At 40.3% G+C, this 22,578-nt stretch overlaps 1 protein-coding gene across 2 annotated transcripts in view; it reads left to right on the top strand.

The window, feature by feature from the left end:
- map3k20a (mitogen-activated protein kinase kinase kinase 20a) overlaps nucleotides 1-22,578 on the top strand; it is a 30,398-nt gene that overhangs the window by 3,111 nt on the left and 4,709 nt on the right. The window contains exons 2-16 of one of the 2 annotated variants that reach the window (XM_072685834.1): nucleotides 104-295; nucleotides 1,325-1,412; nucleotides 5,291-5,392; nucleotides 5,653-5,718; nucleotides 5,882-5,910; nucleotides 6,487-6,624; nucleotides 7,070-7,156; nucleotides 7,837-7,911; nucleotides 9,182-9,288; nucleotides 11,044-11,179; nucleotides 17,682-17,726; nucleotides 17,825-17,855; nucleotides 17,947-18,086; nucleotides 19,174-19,236; nucleotides 19,483-19,581. In XM_072685834.1, coding sequence (XP_072541935.1) covers nucleotides 137-295; nucleotides 1,325-1,412; nucleotides 5,291-5,392; nucleotides 5,653-5,718; nucleotides 5,882-5,910; nucleotides 6,487-6,624; nucleotides 7,070-7,156; nucleotides 7,837-7,911; nucleotides 9,182-9,288; nucleotides 11,044-11,179; nucleotides 17,682-17,726; nucleotides 17,825-17,855; nucleotides 17,947-18,086; nucleotides 19,174-19,236; nucleotides 19,483-19,581 — 1,365 coding nt within the window. In that variant the 5' untranslated portion in view covers nucleotides 104-136. Of the gene's footprint in view, nucleotides 1-103; nucleotides 296-1,324; nucleotides 1,413-5,290; nucleotides 5,393-5,652; nucleotides 5,719-5,881; nucleotides 5,911-6,486; nucleotides 6,625-7,069; nucleotides 7,157-7,836; nucleotides 7,912-9,181; nucleotides 9,289-11,043; nucleotides 11,180-12,604; nucleotides 16,469-17,681; nucleotides 17,727-17,824; nucleotides 17,856-17,946; nucleotides 18,087-19,173; nucleotides 19,237-19,482; nucleotides 19,582-22,578 lie in introns of those variants that run through there. The other variant, XM_072685835.1, reaches the window with a different exon arrangement.

Here is a 22,578-nt window from a genome sequence, read left to right as displayed (position 1 = left end):
GTTGAGCTCATATCTGGACGACATTCAGCACAGGAACTCTACCTCTAACTTCATCTCTGATTCCCTCTTTCTCCTCTCCCCTCGTCTTCCTCCGGCTGTACAGCAGAGCCGAGGGTTTCAAAAGTGCCATTATGCCATGGCGTCTCTGGGCGCCTCCTTCGTTCAAATCAAATTCGATGACATCCACTTCTACGAGAACTGCGGCGGCGGCAGCTTCGGCAGTGTGTACCGCGCCCGCTGGATCTCGCAGGACAAAGAGGTGGCGGTGAAAAAGCTGCTGAAGATTGAGAAAGAGGTGGGAGACATAATTGCCTGAGCTTTTCATACACGCGTTTTAATTGTCAGTGTGATAATCATTTTAATTGCCTCTCCGCATGTAGCGCCTGGTGCTGACTTTTGTACCCACCAGTCTCGATTATGCTTCCCCCCTGCTCTGAAGAGGGTGTGTGTGGCGCTGAGTGTTTCATTTGCGACCATAGAAATTTGTGCACTGTGTCTTTAAGAGAAAATTATCACATAATTAAATCATATTAGTCTCAGGTGAGCACTATGTTTGGCTCTAAATTACTCTGAAGTGATGGATTTGTCATTTTGCAAATTAGTTTTTCTAGGTTGTAATTTCTGAAGTTAGGCCATGCATTGTTTTGGTTTTTTTATCATTGTGCTCCAGTTTGTGCATTTCAAAGTCTAGAAAGTATGAATTTAAGTATGGATCATAGAGATTGCATGGAAATAAACTTCGTTTTTGTTTTTAGTTACCAAACATTTAAAAGCATCCAGCAAAACATTAACAAAGTTAACATTTTCAGACTAGCATTTTGCTATAAATGGCAAAATTCTGATGAAGCATCTTGCCTCTTGCATTGTCCAGTTTAAAACAAGCAGGTCAAAATGTCTATTTACCAAACTAATCCACATGAGAGAATGTTTCATAATATTTATTAATTTCTTTTTTAATTTTTATGAAATTAAATACTTTAAGGGTAGATTTTTAAGGCACTGTCACTATGATCTGAGGGTCGCTGGTTCAAATCCCTACTGATGTTGCATCAGCAGCAGTTTGAAAAAAGAGGGTGTGGCTGGTTTCACATGTGTCAGAGGAAACATGTGCTAGTCATCACCCTTTTAGGGTTGGGGCATTGCTAGTGATAATGTAGTTGACATGAACAGAGATTGTGTAAGTGGCCTTCCAAGCAAAATTAGAAAAAAGAAAATTTTGATATTCAATACAGCATCTTTTTTTTGCATATTATATGCTTTGATTAACCAAGTTTTCCATAATATGTAGAATTTTCTACCATAATCTGCTGATTTTGTTCCACAGGCCGAGATCTTGAGTGTCCTCAGTCATCGAAATATCATCCAGTTTTACGGCGCCATTCTCGAGGCACCAAACTATGGAATTGTCACAGGTTTGTTTGAGAACACCCCTCCACCTTCTGCTCATTTTATCACCCCTTGAATGACTGCTTTACTCTCACTATCATTGTTTCTTTGCTGATGCTTTATTTGCCTCAGGTTAATAACAAACCAGTGAGAGTATATGAATATCTGTGTTTGCTGGTCATTCAAGTAATGGTCACACTAAGTCAACAACTGTTAATGAAAGCATGTTTTATCACATCCATCACTGGGTTAAGCCGCCGTTGTTGCGTATGTACAGCATTATCATGGCACCAGGGTGGTCATCCGGTCTGGCTGTTTTTTGGCCATGTAACCTTTATTAGATTTTATGATGAGTCACGGTTAACAAGCGACTTGGCATTTGGTATCGGAACACAGCACATTCAATACACAAGTGTAACCGTCCTCTGATGTAGGGGTCATTGAACAGATTAGGGTTGCCTAAATCACTGCGTTTAAGTTGAAGAACAGCGTATAGAGTTATCAAGCTCAAATTAGTAAAGCAGGCAAAACAGATTACCACAATTTTTGGAATTTTTCAGGGAGGGGATTTACTCTACTCACCTTTGCAGTAAAGCATCAGCACTGCCTTGCACAGCTATGTAAACCGGGCACTGTAAAGCATTTAAAAGCAAGCCAACTTAAAAAGTAATCTCAGAACACTTTTTTTCTTGTTAACTCATGTTGTTTTGTGGTAGAGCTGTGAAACCATGTACAAATATGTGCCCAGGAACAAAATGAAAAGATAAATTTACTCAGAAATGTTATTTGTAGTGTAGTTCCACAGCTCTAGGTGGCACAACAATCTAACTGTCTCCTTATTAAGTATGAGGAGATCATAAGTTCGAAGGGGAAGTATGAGAAGTTCCTACAGACCCTACAGAAGGGAATTAAAAGTAACCAAATTGAGGTGGAGGGACCCAGACCTCTTTAAAATCTCTTTATCCAAGTTCAGCTGAAGCTCATTTACTTTTTTTTTTTAATTAGCTTAACTTTAAATTTAGATACAGAGCCAAAACTTTGAGACTTTTGACTAAACTCAAAAAACGCTCTGTAATCAGTTGCTTTATCATGTTAAGTCAGCCTGACTGGACATTTGTACAGTGCAGGGAGCTCTATATAAGTGAATAATAGAATTACACCCGATTGGTGTTTTGTTATTTAGAAGACACACAGGCCAGGTTTGGCATGTGGTCAGCACTGCAGTAGGAAAACTTGGTGAGATGAACTGTGGGTTGTCAGGGAGCTGTCGTCTCTATTTATCAAAGACAGATCTAATTAGCACCAGGTAAAGGAGAGACGTTTACAGCCAACTCGGCTCCCGTATTTCCACTTTCATCAGCAGGGCTATAAATCTCCCCACGTCCCATCATATTTCAGTACTGAGCGAGCGGAGCGCCCGCGTTTAATAGACAATATATCTTCTTCTGTCTATTATATATATGACCTGTGACCTCTATGCGATATGACTGTCAGTGACTTTGGAAATTTCAATCACCGACCGTGCCGAAATGAGAAATTTTAGTGCGGTCGGAAACCTTAAACTGCTCTTGCATATTTATGGAGGCAGGCTGTCAGCTACTTCTGCATTTGCTTAAAAATATGATGTGGTATTTGTTTATTGACTGTACCATAAAAGCAGTCCAGTGCTGTTCTCATTAATAGGTCCAAACACACCTAGAGGAATTCCGGGAAAAATGAAGGGAAGTTCTTTTAGGAGGTTTGATGAATGCTGTTGCATAATGTTGGGTGTGTCATGCGAGTAAATACAAAGTCCAGAGCACTGGAGAGTGGACTGGAATGTTTATTTTACAGTTAATGCTCTGCTGTAAGCTTTAAGATTACTTAGTATTGTCTTGTGTGTGAGTCTTTTTTGTAGTGATACCTGGTCACATGAAACACACATGAATTGCATATCGAAATTTCACAGAAGGAAGAAGCCTCCTTGGCTTTCAGTGAACGTTAATGTAAACATTTCCATTGGTCTGTTTATCATGAAACTTTGACACAAGGTAAAGATCAACTACCAAATTTGCATTATGTAAAAATGGAGAATTCATTCCAAAAAATGTATTCAATATTTAATCGGTGTTGGACCTCTCGTTCCTCTGGGAGGCTTAGGTGCTGCTCACGTATAAGCAGTCAGATGGTGCATTGCATATAAGCACTACTGTGTCTGTAGAGATATGCATGATGTTGCGTTTCTGTGTCCTTGTCTGTGTCCTTGTGTGTTGGCATGAGTGTGTTTATGTGTGGGGAGCTGAGTGAGAGCATTAAGCTGTGTTTGGGATTTGCTCTTAGCTATTGGCTATCATGATAAATGATCTCTGAGTATAATAGGTCCTTGACAGGGCAGTGTGTAAACACACTGTGGTCTGCCTCCTCGGTAAAGCAGAGAAGAGATGCAGAGAGGTTTTCCCCTCACAGGGGACGGGAACTCCACTGCTGGATGTCATATTTAAACTGTCATTATATTATATGTGATGCTTATTTGCATGTTTCCATGGAAAAGGATTAGACAGTAGGGGTCACTCTGTCTCCTTCACAGAGGGATGTATTGACTCCGCTCATCTGCCATTCAGTATCACATTGAAGTTGAGCCATTGATTAGCGTTCTCTTTCACAGACATTGAGGCATTTAGCAGAGCTACAAGATCAGACATTTTAAAAGATACAGAGTGGCACCACCACCGGACTGGTTGCAGTTTGTTACGGGAGAAAAAAATGCAGATACTGTGCTGTGAAAAAGTGTTTGCCCCTGCCTGAATTCCTGATTTCACATACAGAAGAACATGTGTTTATTTTTATGTATTTATTAAGAAAAGCTATTTAACACTCAATCCATTATGTGAAAAAACAATATTGGCCCCTTTCAATAGTTGGTAACCCCCTTCTTAGCAGTAATATAACTGCAACAAAACACTTTCTGTGGTTGGTCATTTGTGTCGCACAACACAACAACACAACAAAGAATTTTAGCCCACTCCACCTTGTACAGCTGCTTCAGCTATGACATTTTTTAGGCTTTTTTTTTAGGTCCTGCCACAACACTAGGCCATTCCAGTTAAATTTTGAGATGTTCTGTGGTAGATTTGCTTGTGCACTTTGGATCATTGTCTTGTTGCATGACCCAACTGTGCCTTATATGTGCCAGAGATTTTCTTGAAGAATATCCTGATACAGAGCATCATAAGCATTTCATCACAGTTACACAAAACCTTCTGTCTACTTATTTATTTATTTATTTTTTTACCATTTTTGATGTATTAACACAATTTGAATCTGGCTGCACATTGTATCTGAATTGCATAATGAATGGACCAATGTAAATGCTCCAAAGTGGCTTAGAAGAACACTTTTTTCACATTGATGCCCTTTGAACAGTATTTTAGAGGAATTATAGTAAAGGGTGTGTGTTGATTGTGTTATTAAGATGGAACTAAAACATTGGTCAATGCCATAAAGTTATGGTACACAGCAGAGCTAATCAGTTCTTGTCCTGGACTACAGTAGTCAAAAGGAATGCTTTCACTGCCCAGAAACACCAACTGAACCTGGTTATTAACTGTGGAATTGAGTCCAGTGTGTTAGAACAGGGATAAGAAACCATTTCTAAGTTGGTTCTAAGCCATTTATTCATATTTGCTATTTTGTAAGCAGTAATGCTTACAGTAAAATTTAACTTTTAAAGCACATTAAACAATGTAAACAAAAGGGCCTTGTGCCTGGAAATCCTGAAACTCAGTAGCTTACTACACTACATAACGTGTTAGTTTCACAGTACTTGATAACTTAGTAATTACATAGTAATAAGCTTATCTGTTATTATCTGAGTAATAAGAGGTTGATAAAACACAATAGTTAACCTTGTATGTGTGTTTTTCAGAGTATGCCAGTGGGGGATCGCTGTATGAGTATCTATCAAGTGATGCAAGTGAAGAAATTAGCATGAAACAGATCATGACCTGGGCAACAGAGATGGCTAAAGGTACATAATCCTGAATGGAGATAAAGCTAAAACACACACACACACACATACATCCAGTAACCAATAGAAAAGTTGTAGCAGGCTGCATATTCTGTTATTCTGCTGTTTATTTTGAGTTCATTAAAAAATTACATGAATCAAAGTATTTCATGTAAAGTGAGAAATCTGCATTGTATTTGTTGCATTCAAGCATTGCATCGCACTCTCACATTTTCGAGTTTTCGAGGTTTCTGAGTCACATTTCTCTGTGCTTTCTGCAGGAATGCACTACTTACACGCAGAGGCTCCAGTGAAAGTTATCCACAGGGATCTCAAGTCCAGAAATGGTATTTTTGAAAACAATCAGCGTGTGTGTATGTAGAAGAAAGGGTCTTTGCAAGATGTTTATTTGTGTTTAAGGGCCTGTGGCAGCAACAATAGAAGCCTAGCTAGAACAGGAAGAATGTCTCCACTGACTCACTGACCTGTACTCCACTACTTTCTTTTCAGTGGTCATGACAGCGGACAGAGTACTCAAGGTATATCTTCCCTGAAAAAGTTGTTTTTCTTAGTAATGTTAATCTCTATAAAATAAGGGTGCCAATTGTTAAACAGGCTGTTCCTTAAAGCAGTACCCCAAATCTTTTCAGTTGATGCCACATATAATAATGTATACACTTTGCCCTGTACTTTGGAAAAGAAGAGAAAGCCCATTGACCTGAAACACATGTATAATAGACGCCAATGGGGGAAGTCTCTTTTAACAACTTCTTTTATTGCGTTGTTGAGACCTACCGGAATATGTTTAGAGAACATTAAGTCTTTTGCAGTCTCCTTCTACAAATAACACGTTTGGCATCTTTATTTTTTAAACATGGACTGGAATCATGTATTTACAATTGCATTGTTTATATTTTTATATGTTTATTAAGATTAGTGGGATAATTAATGTAATACATTTAATTATTATAATTTAATTATTATAATAACATGTTAATAATTATAAGCAATAGTAATAATTGTGAATAGTGAAGTAATAATTGTAATTATTCTGTTTCTGTGACATTTTGTGTAGTGTTGTAGACCTCTCTCTATTTCTTTTGTGTGATTTTTAGATCTGTGATTTTGGGGCGTCCAAGTTCCACTCTCATACCACACACATGTCTCTGGTGGGAACGTTCCCCTGGATGGCCCCAGAGGTCATTCAGAGCCTGCCTGTGTCTGAAACCTGTGATACATACTCCTATGGTGTGGTGAGTCCCTATATGTGTATGTACTTTTAGCACAGTAGTTACAGAAAAGACATGGTACTTGAACTGATGTTAGTAATCCCAAAGTCCTTAATTGAAAGTGTAAAGACAGATGCAGGCAGGCGGGATGCAAAAATATGTCATTTGTTAACTTGAGTAATCAAGGTTAAAGGCTAAACAAGGATAGAGATGGGTAGGAACATGAACCAGTATTGCAAGCTGATGCCACAAAAATTCATGCTTGCACAAACACTTGCACTAACTATACATGCATACAACAACAACATGCATAAATACAGTAGTATTTAGAGCATTGGAATTTTACAGTAAAATATCAGTGAATATGAAAACAGTATATGACTTTTCATATGGTTATGGGGTGTGTGTGTGTGTGTGTGTGTGTGTGTGTGTGTGTGTGTGTGTGTGTGTGTGTGTGTGTGTGGCTTAGGTTTTGTGGGAGATGCTGACTCGTGAGATTCCATTCAAAGGACTGGAGGGGCTGCAGGTTGCTTGGCTGGTGGTGGAGAAGAATGAGGTAACATTATTCACTGTTCTGAATGAAGAGAGAATATATTGTAAACAGACACAAATGCAGATATAAATGGCTCCATTTTTGCTGTTTATTTATTTATTTATGTATTACTCTGTAGGTTCTGGTTTTGTTTGCTATCACAACCAACACCACAGCAAATGTTCGATGTCCACATTAAACTCTAGTCCAAACTTGAGTCTTCTTGTTAAACTGGTTAGATTTGTGTGTTTAACCTGGTATGCATCTGTGGTTGCATCGAATGGCTCCTTCCTAATTCCTTTTCTGCTTGTTTTCTTTTATTCTGCCTGATTTGAAATGGTAGAGTTGGCATAGTTTATTATTCACATCTGATGAAACAAGACCTAGGAAATGATGTGTATATACATCTCTGCCATCACACATATCTGCATTTATCCATTTTTGGCTTTTTGACATTATTTGAATCTGGCAGTTGTTCTTTATATTGTATCAAAAATTTCATGATGAATGGACAAATATAAATGCTCTTAAAAGGAAATACATTGACTTCCATTCAAAATTAAGAAGGCATGAACTAATAGAAATGGTCCAAAGCTTTTCACATTGAAAGATAAGTTTATTTTTTCCTTTTCCTGCAATAGTTTGTGTGTCGTCTGAGCAAGACTGTGTGTGTGTGTGTGTGTGTGTGTGTGTGTGTGTTGCAGAGGTTAACTATTCCCAGCAGCTGCCCAGCCAGTTTTGCAGGTCTCATGAGAAGATGCTGGGAAACTGATCCAGTGGTAAGAATCAAGTCATCTTTAATGATGAAATTTGTATTTACACAGTAAAACCCCTTACACAGTATTAGCTAGTGTATGTACATGGTTTGCATAGGTTTGATATTGCATAGTAATCGAACAGTAAACATTTAATTACATGTGCACCAAAGCACTTGCAGTACATCCCTGCAGTAATTACGTAGCTGCAAGTATAAACGTGCATTGATATCAATCCCGCATGCAGTGGGAGTTACTAATACATAATAGCACAGCAAATACATATCCCCCAATTAGAGAGCAGTCAGTTGTCTTTATTAAGACGTGACCTGATGTCAGGACCATCCTCTTTCACTAAATGCTTTGTATGGGTTCATAAGATTTGAAAACTATCCTTATGGAGAACAAGAGGTTTTTTTCACGCTATGGCCTGTTTCCATCTCCAGTCCGATTTGTCAGATCACATATCTCCTCAAACACTCCACACCCAGTTCAGTGAGGATGATTAATAGCTGCTCTCTGGCTCAGCCCTCATTCTGCCAGTCATTAGGGAGCACTCAGGGGCAGGTCTTTTATTTACCACGAGTACCAGTTCACGATTCTCTGAACATGACAGCACACTCAAGATTAGGACTGCAATAGAAAGCTGTTTACAAACTGTGTAAAATATTCTGTTTGACTAAATGCGTCAGACACACTATTCATAGAATCACATTAGACACCTGTAGTAATTTTCACAATATGATGCACTTTATGTCCAAAAGTGTCCAGACTCTCCTTCTGATATTTCAGTTTAGCTGCATGCAACTTTGCACAACTCATATAATATCTATAGAAAACCATTGCCAGTAGAATGCGACACCCTGGAGCAGCCGCATGTGAGCCTGAGGTCACCATGCCGAAAACCAGGCATTGTCTTGAGGGGCATAAAGCCCTGTGGAGCAGCGAATCTGCGTTCTCTGGATGAGTGAATGATGGAGCTCCATCCAATAAGTTTGGAACATATCATCCAACATCTGACCTCACTAATGCCTAAATAAGACAACCTCGGGGGAGTTTTTCAAACACTGCTTTCTCCTTTGTGATGTTGACCCACATCTCTGTAAACAGAAATTTGCTCAGCGACAATGTTATATTGTGAGAAACACTCTACAAGCAAAAATAGAGCTGAATTGAATTGCTTCAGAAGAGAAGCTGTGTTTTAAAGAGTTGCTCATAGCAGTAAGCACTGACAGGACGCCAGATCAGTTACGGTATCTGCACACAAATTTAATTTATTTTTGTCTTGTTGCAGAAAAGGCCCTTGTTTAAAGAGATCCTCTCCACACTTGAGGCCATGTGTAATGACAGCCAGCTCTCTGACCAGTGCAATTCCTTTCTACAAAACAAGGCAGAATGGAGGTAACGTAATTTGCATGCGCCCACAAACTCATGCACACAGGTATATACATACATATACATATATAAAAGTACACTTTTATTACAGAGATATGAGGTCATTAGTATTACATATATTATTAAGTTTTACATTAATAAAAACAAATGAAGAAAAAAACATATCAATTGTTGCTAGTCATCACTTTAACTGTTAGAGTAGAAGCTAACAACCTCATTTTACACATGTGAATAAATGATATGTGCTGTTAATGTATCTACATATCAAGCATAAGTGTGAAATGTATAATGGTAGCTTCATATCAAGATATGCTTATTCTGTGGTGGCAAAATTCAGGTTAGTATGAGGCATTCTCGTAGTGAAGGCTGGGGGTCCAGTATTCCGTCCTGCTGTCAGACACATCTAGAAGTTTCTGGGTGTCTGTTACTATAATTACAACTATCTGGAACAGGCCCAGGGGATGAGAACAGGAGATTCCTGTCTCTCAGGTCCTTCCTACTGCTTAAACTGTGTGTATGTGTGTAAGAGAGAGAGAGAGAGAGGGAGCGAGAGAGAAAGAGAAAGTAAAGTATCTGCAAAAAAATGGAAGCCAAGGGGCTCATGTGAATGTGAAATTCCATGAGCGTTTGTCAGGAAAGCGACAAGCAAGGAAATCAATTACTCGGGAAGTTTGGGGTGGGACTGAATGGGGGACATGGAGAGGGGGCCAGCTGAGTGGGAGGTCCATGTTTCATCACGTGTCTGTTTATAAATAATTGCTGTGGGAAGAACTTTTACAGCCTTCACACTGGGCACTCCACTGCCCCCTCTGGTGGCCATTATAGTGAAGGTAGAATTAGAGAGGAATGAGTGTGGGGTGGTTTTCTCCCACTGTAACTTAATCAATTAAATGAAAGATTATAGTCTCATTATTCTGTGTTATGCTATTTGTACATTGTGAACTATATGAAATGTAGGAGTTGGAGTTTGGGACAGTAACCTAACAATACCCTTAATGATGATTTAGTAATGTTGCTGTCATGCCCCTCCAAAATGTTTTAATAAACATCAAAGTAAAAAAAAAATGTTTTCCTAAAAGTAATTAAGTAATTTTGGAGCATTTCCATTGGTCCATTCAGCATGAAATTTCGACATAATGTAATAAACAACTGCTAGTTGTTTGAAGAACTGCTAGTTGAGTGAAGATATATTTGTATTTACTATCTAAATTAATTTCTATTTAATGTTTTTAATAGATTATTTTTATATTTTAAATGAAGGCAGTGGAGACTCACTGGGCAATTGATGACAGGGATGTGGTTTCGATACATGGGTTTGCTAAGCTGCCAGTGTTGTGCCCTTGAGCAAGGCCCTTAACCCCCTCTGCTCTTCAGGTGCTGCAGCAATGGCTTCCCACATATGTGTGTTCACTGCATGGATGGGTTAAAGGCAGAGGCCCAGTTCTAACTGTAAACAACACAATAGGTGAACGTGGTTGCCATTGTCTTAGTCTCTCTAATTCTTGTCAATATGTACACCTCCAAGAGGTGAGTAGTCCGCTGTGATTGACTGTAAACCAGTGTCCATATCAGACTTTTGGAATTCCCACATTTTTACAACCCAGTCCAATCCCAGTTATTTACCAATGAACATCCAGTTTCAGTTAGGAATGCATTTGAGTTTAACGAACAGGAGTCAGAGTAAGTACTCCTGTAACACAAAAATAGATCCTGTGTGATTCTTTCTGATGAATATGTGTGTGTGTTCCTGTGTGTGTGCAGGCGTGAGATTGAGGCCACTCTGGAGCGCTTGAAGAAGCTGGAGAGAGACCTGAGCACTAAAGAGCAGGAGCTAAAGGAGAGAGAGCGGCGCCTTAAGATGTGGGAGAGGAAACTCGTAGAGCAGTCCAACACTCCGGTCAGTTCCTCTCACTCTGTCTCACGCTCTCTCTCAACTACCATCACTGCTTGCCTGTAGTCAGACAGCACAGCCTCCACTTGCTGTGAGCCCACTCACCTGGCTGCCTGTGTGTGTTTGGTGGTTTAGCAAGTCCCCTCCAGTGCTTCAGTTAACCCCTTATACTACATATATGCTTATATTATTCAATTACTACTATTAACCGTTCAGTATACTTCAGCATTAGCTATGCATAGCGTCGCTTTCAAACAAATAATTGATAAATTGTAATTGATCACTTTTTGACATAATTTAAATCTGTAAATTGTTTATTACATTGCGTCAAACTTTAATGATTAATGGACCAATAGAAACGCTTGGACAAAAGTATTTGAACACCTGTTCATACTTTTTCTTCAAATCAAGGGTATTAAAAACCTGCTTTGGTGGAGCAACTGTCTCTACTGTACAGAGAAGCCATTCTACCTTTGAATTTTAGAGCATTGCTGTAAGGATTAGATTGCATTCAGCAACAAGCGTGTTAGTGAGGTCAGGATCTAACTCCCCCAACTCATCCCAAAAGTATTGGATGAAGCACCATCATTCCAGAGAACATAGGGGGGCTTTATACCCCTCTAACCCACACCTGGCATTAGGCATGGCGCCTATACATTCATGTATATCTGCTCCAGAGAGTCCTTTTCTAATGGCAATATTTCTCTACAGAGGCTAGACAAGCTGTGTGTGTACATTTGCACATCTGTGTCCGCAATGGGTGTCCACAAACATTTGGACACATAGTGTAATTACATTTTAGATATTACTACTGTGAACCTAATATGTCCGTTATAGAGTGTAGAATTAAAGTGCGGGCCCTCACACATGCCCTGCCTGCTTAGGGGGTTAATGTAATTGCGATCTGTGATGGGAAGCTGTTGAGGTCATGCGGCTCATGCTGAATTGAACTGTTGAGATTCTGTCGCTGTGTTGTACAGCATGCTGAAAGACAGTAATCAGTGTGTTCATATGACTTGGCATCGGACGCTTGCCCAGGACTAATGGGGAGACACTAATGAACTTTTAGAGGCACAAACCTGCTGGCCTTCCTCCTCTGCCTGCACTGCAGATATATTCACCCTAAACCTTCTCTCTAGACCACATGTTTTTGTTGCTGACAAACCACCAGTTTCCTCTGTTCTAACTTGTGTTTGTGACCTGAAGCTGAATCCACCTGGTTACGCTTTCGTTTCTGTTTACTTTCATTTGTCTTTTCTCTGTTTGTCCCTCCTTCAACTTGCCATTGTCTTTTTGTTCCTGTGTTTTTGTTCCTTTCTATTCAATTTCTTCTTTTCTCTCTCTCTCTCTCTCTCTCTCTCTCTCTCTCTATCTCTATCTCTCTATCTCTCTCTCTCTCCCTGCTTCACACTTTATCCACTCTCCTCTCAGCTCTTTTTCCCCATTGCCGCTCAGATAAGTTCGGAGTCGTTTTTTGAGGCTAAGCTGGAGGAGTCGGAAAGCTCGGAGCTGTCGTGCGAGATCAGGGGCTCATGTAACGGAGAGCTGAGGGGCATGGCTCTAGGGGCCGTGATGAAGGGTTTTGAGGACATGTTCACTCTGGACCGTCCCTCCTGCCCTGTGCTGCACTCGGGCATGCAGGTCAGCATGCAGGCCACGCAGAACTCCTCCAAAACCTGCTCTATGCGGAAGGGACACAAAATCAGCATGGCAGCCATTGACTGGTCCGATACCAGCGACAGCGATTAGGCGCTGGACCCCCTGCTCCTAATGTATGCTAAAGGGCATCAGCTGATGTACCCACCTCAACAAACTGTGGCCTTATAACAGGTTTCTGCTCAGATGCAAAAGTAATAATGACATTGAATTAGTCATGTTGTAATAACCAGTGATTTGATTAGCTTTTAATATGGATTTGTTTATATAAATAGTTTGCATACAGTTGCCATAATGTAATCTATTTTTGTGATTTGCTTCTTTTTAACATTAGCAGTATTCTCAAAATGCAGTTTTTGATGTGAAAAGAACAATTGCTATGGAAAGGTCAGAGGTGAATGTTTATCTACTGCTATGTATGGACTGCATTAGCCCACCCGGTCCGGCGTCTCCGGAGTCCTTATGGATGTCATTTGTGGCAAATGAAGTGGATGTATAGCGGCATGCTGAGGGGCGACCGAGCAGCGTGTCAGCCTGGCGAGGATGTGGCGCTTTTATGATGAAGTGACATTTCACTGACATTAAGATTGGCCAATTTGAGCAGCGTGGAAAGCAGTGAGGCTCTGAGAGACGCACAGAGGCAAGAAAGCTGAGCGAGAGAGACAGAGACAAAGAGAGAGAGAGAGAGAGGGAGAGAGAGTAAGATTCTTTTCTGCAAAACTCAATGACACACATTGAGGAAACTCTTAAGTCCTTGGTTCTCCAGCCTACTGCAGCTCAGATTTCCGTCCTTTCATTTTAATCTCACATCCAGCATAAAACACTGCAGGCATATGCATTGTTTATATACTACTGTTATCTACTATACTTTATGTATTGCTATATATTACTGACTCACATGGACATAGCAGTGTTTGCATTGTAGCATTGTAGCTAGAGAAAAGGGAGCGCTCAGTAATGCTTGCTGCTTGATCATATAAGAGTTATCTTTTTTGTTTGGTAGACCTAGCCCTGGTGAAACTGTCCAGCCCGATATTATGCACATATTTGTTCTCTGCATGTACATGCAAAAGTCTGCATGTTTCAGGGAGCATGCTTTGTTGATTTTCTAAATAAGTAAAAAAAAATCCTCTACAGGAAACCAACCGTTTTGCAGATTTTAGATCATATCATATATATAATCAACAAAACTCTGACCAGGGTGCCCAAACTTTTGCATATAACTGCATATTAGAGATGTCCAATTCAGTTATTTTGCTCCCGATTGAATCCACGTCTCTTAATGTTGAGTGTCAGCCAATTCTGATCTGATTTTGTGTTTGCATAAATAATCCAGCCACACAGATTTAGATTAGATGAGATGCTGATTAATACTGAAGCAAAATTTCTCTTTCTATTAACAGTTTTTATAATGAGACACTCTGGACTGGCTGATTTAGTTTAGTAGACTTTTTCTTAAAATGACTGTTTTATAGTGTGTTTAATATCTTATAATTCATTCAGACCAATCAGCTCCCAGTTCATTAAAAACACTGCAGTCTGATCACTTTGTGTGTGTGTGTGTGTGTGTGTGTAGTGGTACACTCTCTGGACTGATATCTGTTGTTTGTCAACTACTGATGTGAATTAACTGGTTTATAGTGGGTAAATGTGCTGATTTCTATAGCTCTGTAGTTCTATAGGTTCTGAATGTGCTCGTCAGTGCTCCGAAGATTTTGAACTCCTTTATTTACCTGTTGAGAACATCCTTGCTGCTGCCAACTGGCTATTAATGTCCATTAATGGTGCCTTGAGGCCACCAGATGGCGCTCTGAACTTCATGTTTAAAACAAAGAATCAGAACTGAATTTGGATAAAAATATCCAAATAAATTGTACCCGATCCATTAAAATATGATTCACTGGATCAGGACATCCCTACTGCGTATGTTCAACAGCATTTTGTTAATTTATTTATTTGCACTTTAGGTCTGTCTCAGTTAAATTTTTTTATTATTTCCCATAGTGAGCAAACTACTTTGACAGGGTCAATGCTATTCATAGTTATAGTTATATTCATCTGTTCCTATTAGTTAGAAATTTGCCACACATTCAAATATTTATTTATTTATTCAATCAAATGGTTTTGCAACATACATCATTTTTTTCGTACCCAGTCCATAGTTCATAGTGCTTCAGATTCCGTGGCACAGTATATTATAAGCCGTTGTGTTTTTTGTTTGTTTGTTTTTATGCATCTTGATTTGAGGATTGTGTGATCCTGTGTTGTTGTTCATATAACTATATATTAATTTCTGCTTTCTGTTTTTTGATCCAGTCTGCTTCTGCTTTCTTTACTCTTTCGCAAATAAAGATAATCACAAATCCATCTTACAGTTCATTTAAGACTGTATATTTACCTACATCTTTTCTATGCTCTGCGTATTTTCTGTGACTTCTTGATTTAATGTTTTTAGTTTTTCTGCAGCTCTAAATATAGCCTTTTTATTCTGTTTTGACCTCTGGACCTCTGGAAGTCCACACTGCCGGAAGTAGACATTAGTCATTAGTGAAGCCGGCTCACGTGACTTCAAGATGAAGGAGTGCAGGTTCAGTCACTTCCGGTTAGGTGTGCATCATGTTGCCCTTTGGTCTGTGATACAACCTAACTCAATATAGATCACATGCTAGTCACTACTTCTGAGCCTCCTTGAGTTCAATGATTTACAGTATCTGGAAAGAGCAGAACACACCTACTCTAATTACGATTTCTCAAATGATCTTACTGTGACCATTACACACATTTCAGAATGATCATGAAGACTCTCAGACCTGCTAGATCATAGACTTTTATTTAATCTTGTATTTTAGATTCTTAGATTATTAAAAGTTGCCCCCTTTGACTTACTGATACAACCTCATAACATTTTGTCATTTAAACAGCTTCATGAAGAGCCACCTGGGATGCTTTTCAACAGGCTTCAAGTCATTCACACATATGCTGAGCACTTGTTGACTTCTGAAAACTTCATTTTCTTTGCTTTTCACACAATGATTCACTCATTATATTATTTAGAACAAATTTGGAAACAATTCAGGTCTTTACACATAAACCTTTACATTAAAATGTAATTAAGTGATGCACTTTTGATTGCTACTAATAATAAATAGGCCAATATTTAAGCCAGCAAATACCCATATAGAGAGGTGTATGCAAATGTTTGGACACCCCTGTTCAAGTGACATAGACTGTACAACCAAATGTTTGTGGACATCCCTTCTAATGAATGCATTCAGCTACTGTAAGTTGTACCCATTGGTGACACAAATGTGCACATACACCCATACAGCTTTTCTAGTCCCTATAGAGAAGCTTTGCCAATAGAATAGGACTCTCTGAAGCAGATAATCATGGACCTGTTGGCACCATGCCTAATGCCAGGTGTGGGCTAGAGGGCTAAAAGCCCCCCATCATTAAGCTTTAGAGCAGTGAAACTCTGTTCTCTGGAATGATGGATGGTTCTCTATTTAATTTTGTCGGTGTGAGTTTGGGATGGGGTAGGGTGGTGATTATTTAATCTTCACCTCACTAACACTCTTGTCACTGAATGCAATCGAATTCTCACAGCAATGTCTAGCAAAATCTAGTAGAAAGTAGACAGTTACTCCAACAAAAGCTGGATAAAAGCTGGAAGAAGCAAGTAATGAGCAGGTGTCCAAATACTTTTGTCCATATAGTGTATTTGGTTGGGGGGGGCTGGGGGGGGTTTGTGTGTGGAGTAATTCCTCTACTGGAAATAAACTGGAATTGTCGAATTTGCCAAACATGTAAAATGTGTTTTTTCCCCAGTATGTAAAATGTAATAATATAAATCCATTCAATGTGGTTAATTTATCTATGTTTTTGCATCTAAATTTCCCCACTGTGGGACTAATAAAGGATTATCTTATTTTATCTTGCCCTGAAGCCCCAAACTCCTGCCTACGACAGTACATGTCTATGTGATGAACTGCAGTGTTTTTAAGAGCAAGGATGCTAAAATTCTTTTATGAGAGAACCAATATGCCACAGAGAGAACCATAGCTTCCGGGCACTCTCTGAAAAACGCAACTGCAGCTTTGAATGAGCATAGGGTCAGAATAGAGCAGTATTGTCCCGCATAGTGCCAAAAGGCCAGGGTGTACTCTGTACCCTGCTGAACTCTGCTCTGAGCTGGTAGAGGAATTTCAATTAGAGTCATTCGTGCTGACTTCGTGCTCTCTCTCTCTCTCTCTCTCTCTTTCTCTCTCTCGCTTCATCCAGTCTCTTCTCTGTCAACAGTCTGCTTCCCATCCTCATAAGCCCCTGCAAGCCATTTGTGAAATACAAGATGGCTGCTCGAAATTCACTATTATGTCACTCTAATTAGGCAAATGTATGTAATGGAACTTTGGCAGCCGGTGGATGTTTTTTTTTTATTATATTATTTTGTTTACTTCCTCTGATATGAATCCTACACAGACGGGGGAGTTGAGGGCCCATCTGGACAGACAGAGGAGAAACACAACACTTGCGCGCACTCTCTCTCTCTCTTTTTCTCGCTCTCTCTTTCACTCTCAAAATGAATGACACCCCATGCTGTAAGAGGTGTGACATGCACAGATTACTCATTCATTTATGATTTCCTCCCCATCATTTCCCACAGCTATATTCTTGTTCTGTAATGCTTCATGCTAATAACACAAGTTGTGTTTTGACTGACGTTTGCACATTCGTTAACACAAGTGCCCCTGCAGTTTCTTCATGTGTGCGTTACCTTTACTACAGAACTGTAAATACTACTGCAATGAGTTACGACGTGTGTAGGATTTATTTTCTCCCTTTTTCTCTGTAGCTGCTCCCAAACCTGGCCATCCATGCTTGGACGGAGGAACATGTGGTTAGTATGACTATACATTTCAATATGCTCAGCTTTCCCTCATTACAACTCAGTGATAAGAGTACCATCTAAAATGGCCTCGGCTTTGTTTTCCACAGCACTTCTGGATGTCACAGATCTTTGGAACAGGTAAGATTTTCACTGTGACTTGATTGTCTTATTTGTCTTATAAGAATGTGTACAGTATGCATTACACTGCTTCCTGTGTGTGCTCTTGCAGGAGAGGCAGAGTGTGAGATGCAGCTCTATGCTGATATCTTCATGCAGAATCACATCACTGGCCGCAGGCTGCTGCTCCTCTCTGAGTCAGATATGAGAGATATGGGCATCACCTCTAAAGGCCACATCATACACCTGAAGGTAGTGAACTTAAGCACACAGCAGTTTAAGTCTGCACCATTCATGGTGACGCTATAAAGAGTGTTGTGGTTAAGTGCTTTTTAAAGATGGCACAAAACAGGACCCATTTACATGTATCAGTCTTAAAGGCATAGCAACAAAAACAGCTTCATACTGAGGGATAAACAAAGGTTAGAAAATGTCCATGTGGACTAAGCAGTGTTATGCGGGTATTGATGCTTCTGCTTCTGGGCTTCCCCTAAAGTCAGGAAGTTCAATTCGTGCTTTGAGACACCACTAAAGGACACTCTGTATACTTGCATTTCTGGACAAGCTGAGAGATACGGAGCCATCATTTACAAGTGAAAGAAGCATGTGGACTAAGGTGTTTTTACAGAAGGTAATGTTACAGAATTTTACATAAATATGATTCTGCAAAAGTTACACAGTTACACAGATCTCGTGAGTGTTATCTTGCTCACTTCACCAAAGTTACAGTTAAAGTTTCTTTCATGCTGATCCTGGGGTGGGAATGATAGAGATGTCACTCTCCCTATTACAGGTCAGTGGATCACCACAACATAGTGCAGCATCAGATTTATTGAGATGCTCCACTGACGTATAATAGGGAGAATAGGATGGCTGTTGTTACTCCAGGCTGGACTGTGTAACTTTGGAGAAGCGGGTAGGAAAACGCTCAAGAGAACAGTGTAATGTTGCATAACCCAAGTCATATTTGTGTAAAATCCTGTAATATTACTCTTACGCCTCAGACCACATGCTTCTTTCACTTTCAGTGTTGGTTCTATATCTCTCAGCTTGTAAAATACACATGCACCACAGGGGTGCATCACATTCTGCAGTGATGTAAAAGTGAGCAACATTTCATACCTGTAGTAAGAGCCCGATAGTAAAATATAAAAATCCTTACATAATGCTGCTTTTAAAACGCATACATGTCTACCATAACACATGTTCAGTGCAGTTCAGTGTAAGCAGTATTTGTCCTGAACAATTTATATTTTCTCTACTTATACATTTACTACTACATGATCTAACTGCAGTATTTCACATGTTTTTTAAAAGTAATACTCATTCTCTATTTTAGGCTGAAATTGAAAAATTAACCAACGATTACCTTGGACTGTTCCATTTCCCTCCACTAACGAAGGTAGGCCTGGATATAACCTATGGATAAAATCTTTAGATAAAAGTTTAATGTTGATATGATTAAAACTTCAGTTCCTTCCTCATGCAGAATCTACTGTTACTCTCCTGTTTTGTTTCCTCATAATGGAGCCATCCCACCTCACTGTATCCACATGTTTTGAGTGTGCTTTTACTGCTAAGATATTGCCTTCCTGACTCAAAATGTCAAATACAGGTGGATGTGATTAATATTTTGTTCCCCTGTCAGGATGAGTGGGCCCAAGAGGAGGAGGAGGAGGGTCGGAGGAAGACTGTTAATCTGGAGTTGGTGTTTGGTTATCACTGGAAGGCAGGAACTGGACCAAAGGTACTTAAGAATGTCCCTGGGGAACAATACGTAGATGCATTTTCTAAATATAACGGAGAAGGTTGCGTAATAGGCATTTTTCCATTTGGTGAGCTCATCCTTCCAGCTGAAAATAAACACTGTGCTGCAGTGCAGTAGAAGCTGCAGCCTAAAGAGGGCACGTCAGGTTCCTGCACTGCTTCTGAGAAATGTTATTTTTTACCTGTTACTGCTCATACAGTCTTCTGGAGATGTGTTTTTATTGATTTGTCATTATTATTTATATTAATTATTTTGTAATGTTATTAGTGGTTATCGAAGTTCAGATGGAGGCCTTTTGTTTTTGGACTGATGGCTTGCCATCAGCATATAGAAGCGAAGGCTCTTTAGGGTGTCAAGATAGCGATACTCTTCCCATTGAAGTTGCCATTTCCTTAAGGAAAGATGCCTGTTATTCTCCCATCAGCTATTGACCACCGTCCCACTAAGCATTTTTTCTGTTCACAAGATTGTTTTTTTTCTTCTTCTCCTTCTTCTCTCCTTTAAAAATAAACAGAAAAAAAAGATAAATAAATCTTTCATCTGAAGCGATACGTAGCACCCGCCCCCTTTCTGCTTGGCGAAGGCTTTGTTCGGATCTCAAAGAGAGGAGAAAGGCCGCTTCTCCACTTGCTGCTTGAATTTAATCAAAAATGGCCCATTTAGCCAGAAGTCATTTTCTTTTTAAAAGGCAAATGTTATTTAATCTTTCAGCTGTTCATTGTCCCATCATAAATAGTCCCCTTTCAGTGCGTGCGGCGGGGCTGAAGCGAGGCCGCTAATTGCCTCCCATTTCTCCTGACATGTGGTGGTTTAGTGGGGAGGAAACTCAGCAGGGAGAAGGAAACAGGAGGCTGAGAAAATGAGAGCTAATTATTTTCCCCTGCCTGGTGTCAGGCTCCGTGTCAGCCTTGTTTTTACAAACTGGAAGGTTTTTTTGCACTAAATAAAACAAACGCGCTCCGCTCACTTTTCCCCTCTCTCTCTCTTTCTCTCTCTCTCTTGCGCCCTCTCTCTCTCTCTCTCTCTCTCTCTCTCTCTCTCTCTCCCCTTCTCTAGCCTCCTCCCACCTCTCTCACTTGCTCTCTCTCTCTCTCTCTCTCTCTCTCTCTCTCTTCCCCTCTCCATCTTTCCCTCCTCTCTCTTGCTCTCCCTCTCCTCCTCCTCCTCTCTCTCTCTCTCTCCTCTCCCTCTTTGCTGGCGGTGTCATGGTAGCAGCTGCACTTCTCAAAGACTAAATGAGGGGCCTGCGATTGTGCACTGGCCATCTGACAGGCAGCGAGTGTGCTGTTAATGAGGATATCAGCGCTGAGTCGAGGGAAAGGTGCTGAATTATGTATGAGGCGTCATTAGACGCTCGCTGTGCTGGCCGCCATCACAGCACATTGTTTCTGCCGGTGTGATTAGGCCGGGCCCAACAGCGGGGCCAGCGCTGGGCCAACACGCTAGCAGCCCGTTCCAGCGAGGAGGAGCCTGGCAGCTTTACAGGGCCACAGGGCTTCTGACATAGACGCTTTGAGGACCTCTGACACTGAAGCTTTGAGATCCGTCCAGCGCGCGGACACGGACACACACACACGTACTCACTCATGCATACAGAACGCCACACGCTTCTCCTTTAAACACACATGCAACATGCCATGCACTCCTGAACGCTGTACATATGATGTGGCCTCTGATTTTCTGTACATGGTAGATTGGCGTGCAGCAGAGGCAGGGGATGCAGTGTGCTTTAAGTAACAACCGGTGCCTTGTGCTCTGGGATGGAGGAGCAGAGGAATCATTACTGCTCTGTCAGCAAGTGCAGCGTGCACACAGCCAGCCAGCCAGCTTCAACGCACCCTCTGATGAGAGCCACATTTCCATTGCTAATGTGAATGAGAGTAGATGTTTAGGGGCTCACTTGTCCTGTTAGTGTGGCATTTGTGGGGTTGTTGTGCAGGGGTTGTTTATTCCTTTAAAAAAATCTTTGGAATCCTAATACAAAAGTTGGAGTTGTGGAGCAACGTGTCAGATATGACTTTTGCCCTTTGTTTTGGGACACTGCTTGAGCAGAGCATGTTCATAGCTTTAAACCAGATGCCTACAAATGACTAATTACTTCTCTCAAACTGTAATTACTTTACTTTACTTATTACTTCCTCTCATTACTCATTACTGTACTTTTACCTTACTCTCTAAAACATCTACACATCTGTACCCATGGGAAAATACCGGGGGGGTGTAAAAACGCCATTTCAGTACTTTAATTAGAAAGACACTGCAAGGCTAAGCCTCATTTAGTAGATATGTCACCCTCTCTGCTTATCCTCTGATCACACAGCCAGTTAATGCTGATTAAAGTGATAAATGGCTGATGTCATTAGAAAACCCAGAAGCTAGTCAGTAGAACCAGTTCAGAAACAGCTGCTGTTAATAAGATCTCTATGAATATGAAATGTAAAGCTTACAGAGCAGCTCCTGAATGACAGTCGAGTCTGGCTTGTGTAAGTTAGGTTCGGTCTCTTTATTCTTTATTTTGTATCCCTCAGTCATCATTAGCATGGTGAGTTGCACAGTCAGCTGACGCAGGTGCTTTATATATGTGCAAATTACGTATATTTAACATGAATGTATATACAGAAAATTCTAGTTGCAGAAAACATTTTTAAGTTTTCATTTATTAGCACACGGTGGCATTAATCTCAGTACAGATGGAATGTCTGTAACAATACAACATTCAACAGCAGTAAAAACAGGATATCACACGCACATTAAAAGAACATGAATAAATAAACATTCAAGCTTTTGTGTATTTATCGATTTTATGGCTTTGGGATTCTGTACTGCCCCCTAATGATCTATAGCTTCTACCAGAGTGGAGACACTACAAAAAGATGTTTGAGCAGTCGGAGTCCGAGAGAGCACAATTGGCTGTACTCTCTCCGAGTGGGAAGATGCCGCTCTCTCCTCGCATCGCTCTTAAAGTGATGTTGGCTG

Source organism: Salminus brasiliensis, chromosome 8 (assembly GCF_030463535.1).
Source record: "Salminus brasiliensis chromosome 8, fSalBra1.hap2, whole genome shotgun sequence".
Lineage (NCBI taxonomy): Eukaryota > Metazoa > Chordata > Actinopteri > Characiformes > Bryconidae > Salminus > Salminus brasiliensis.
This window is presented reverse-complemented; position numbering and strand designations above follow the sequence as displayed.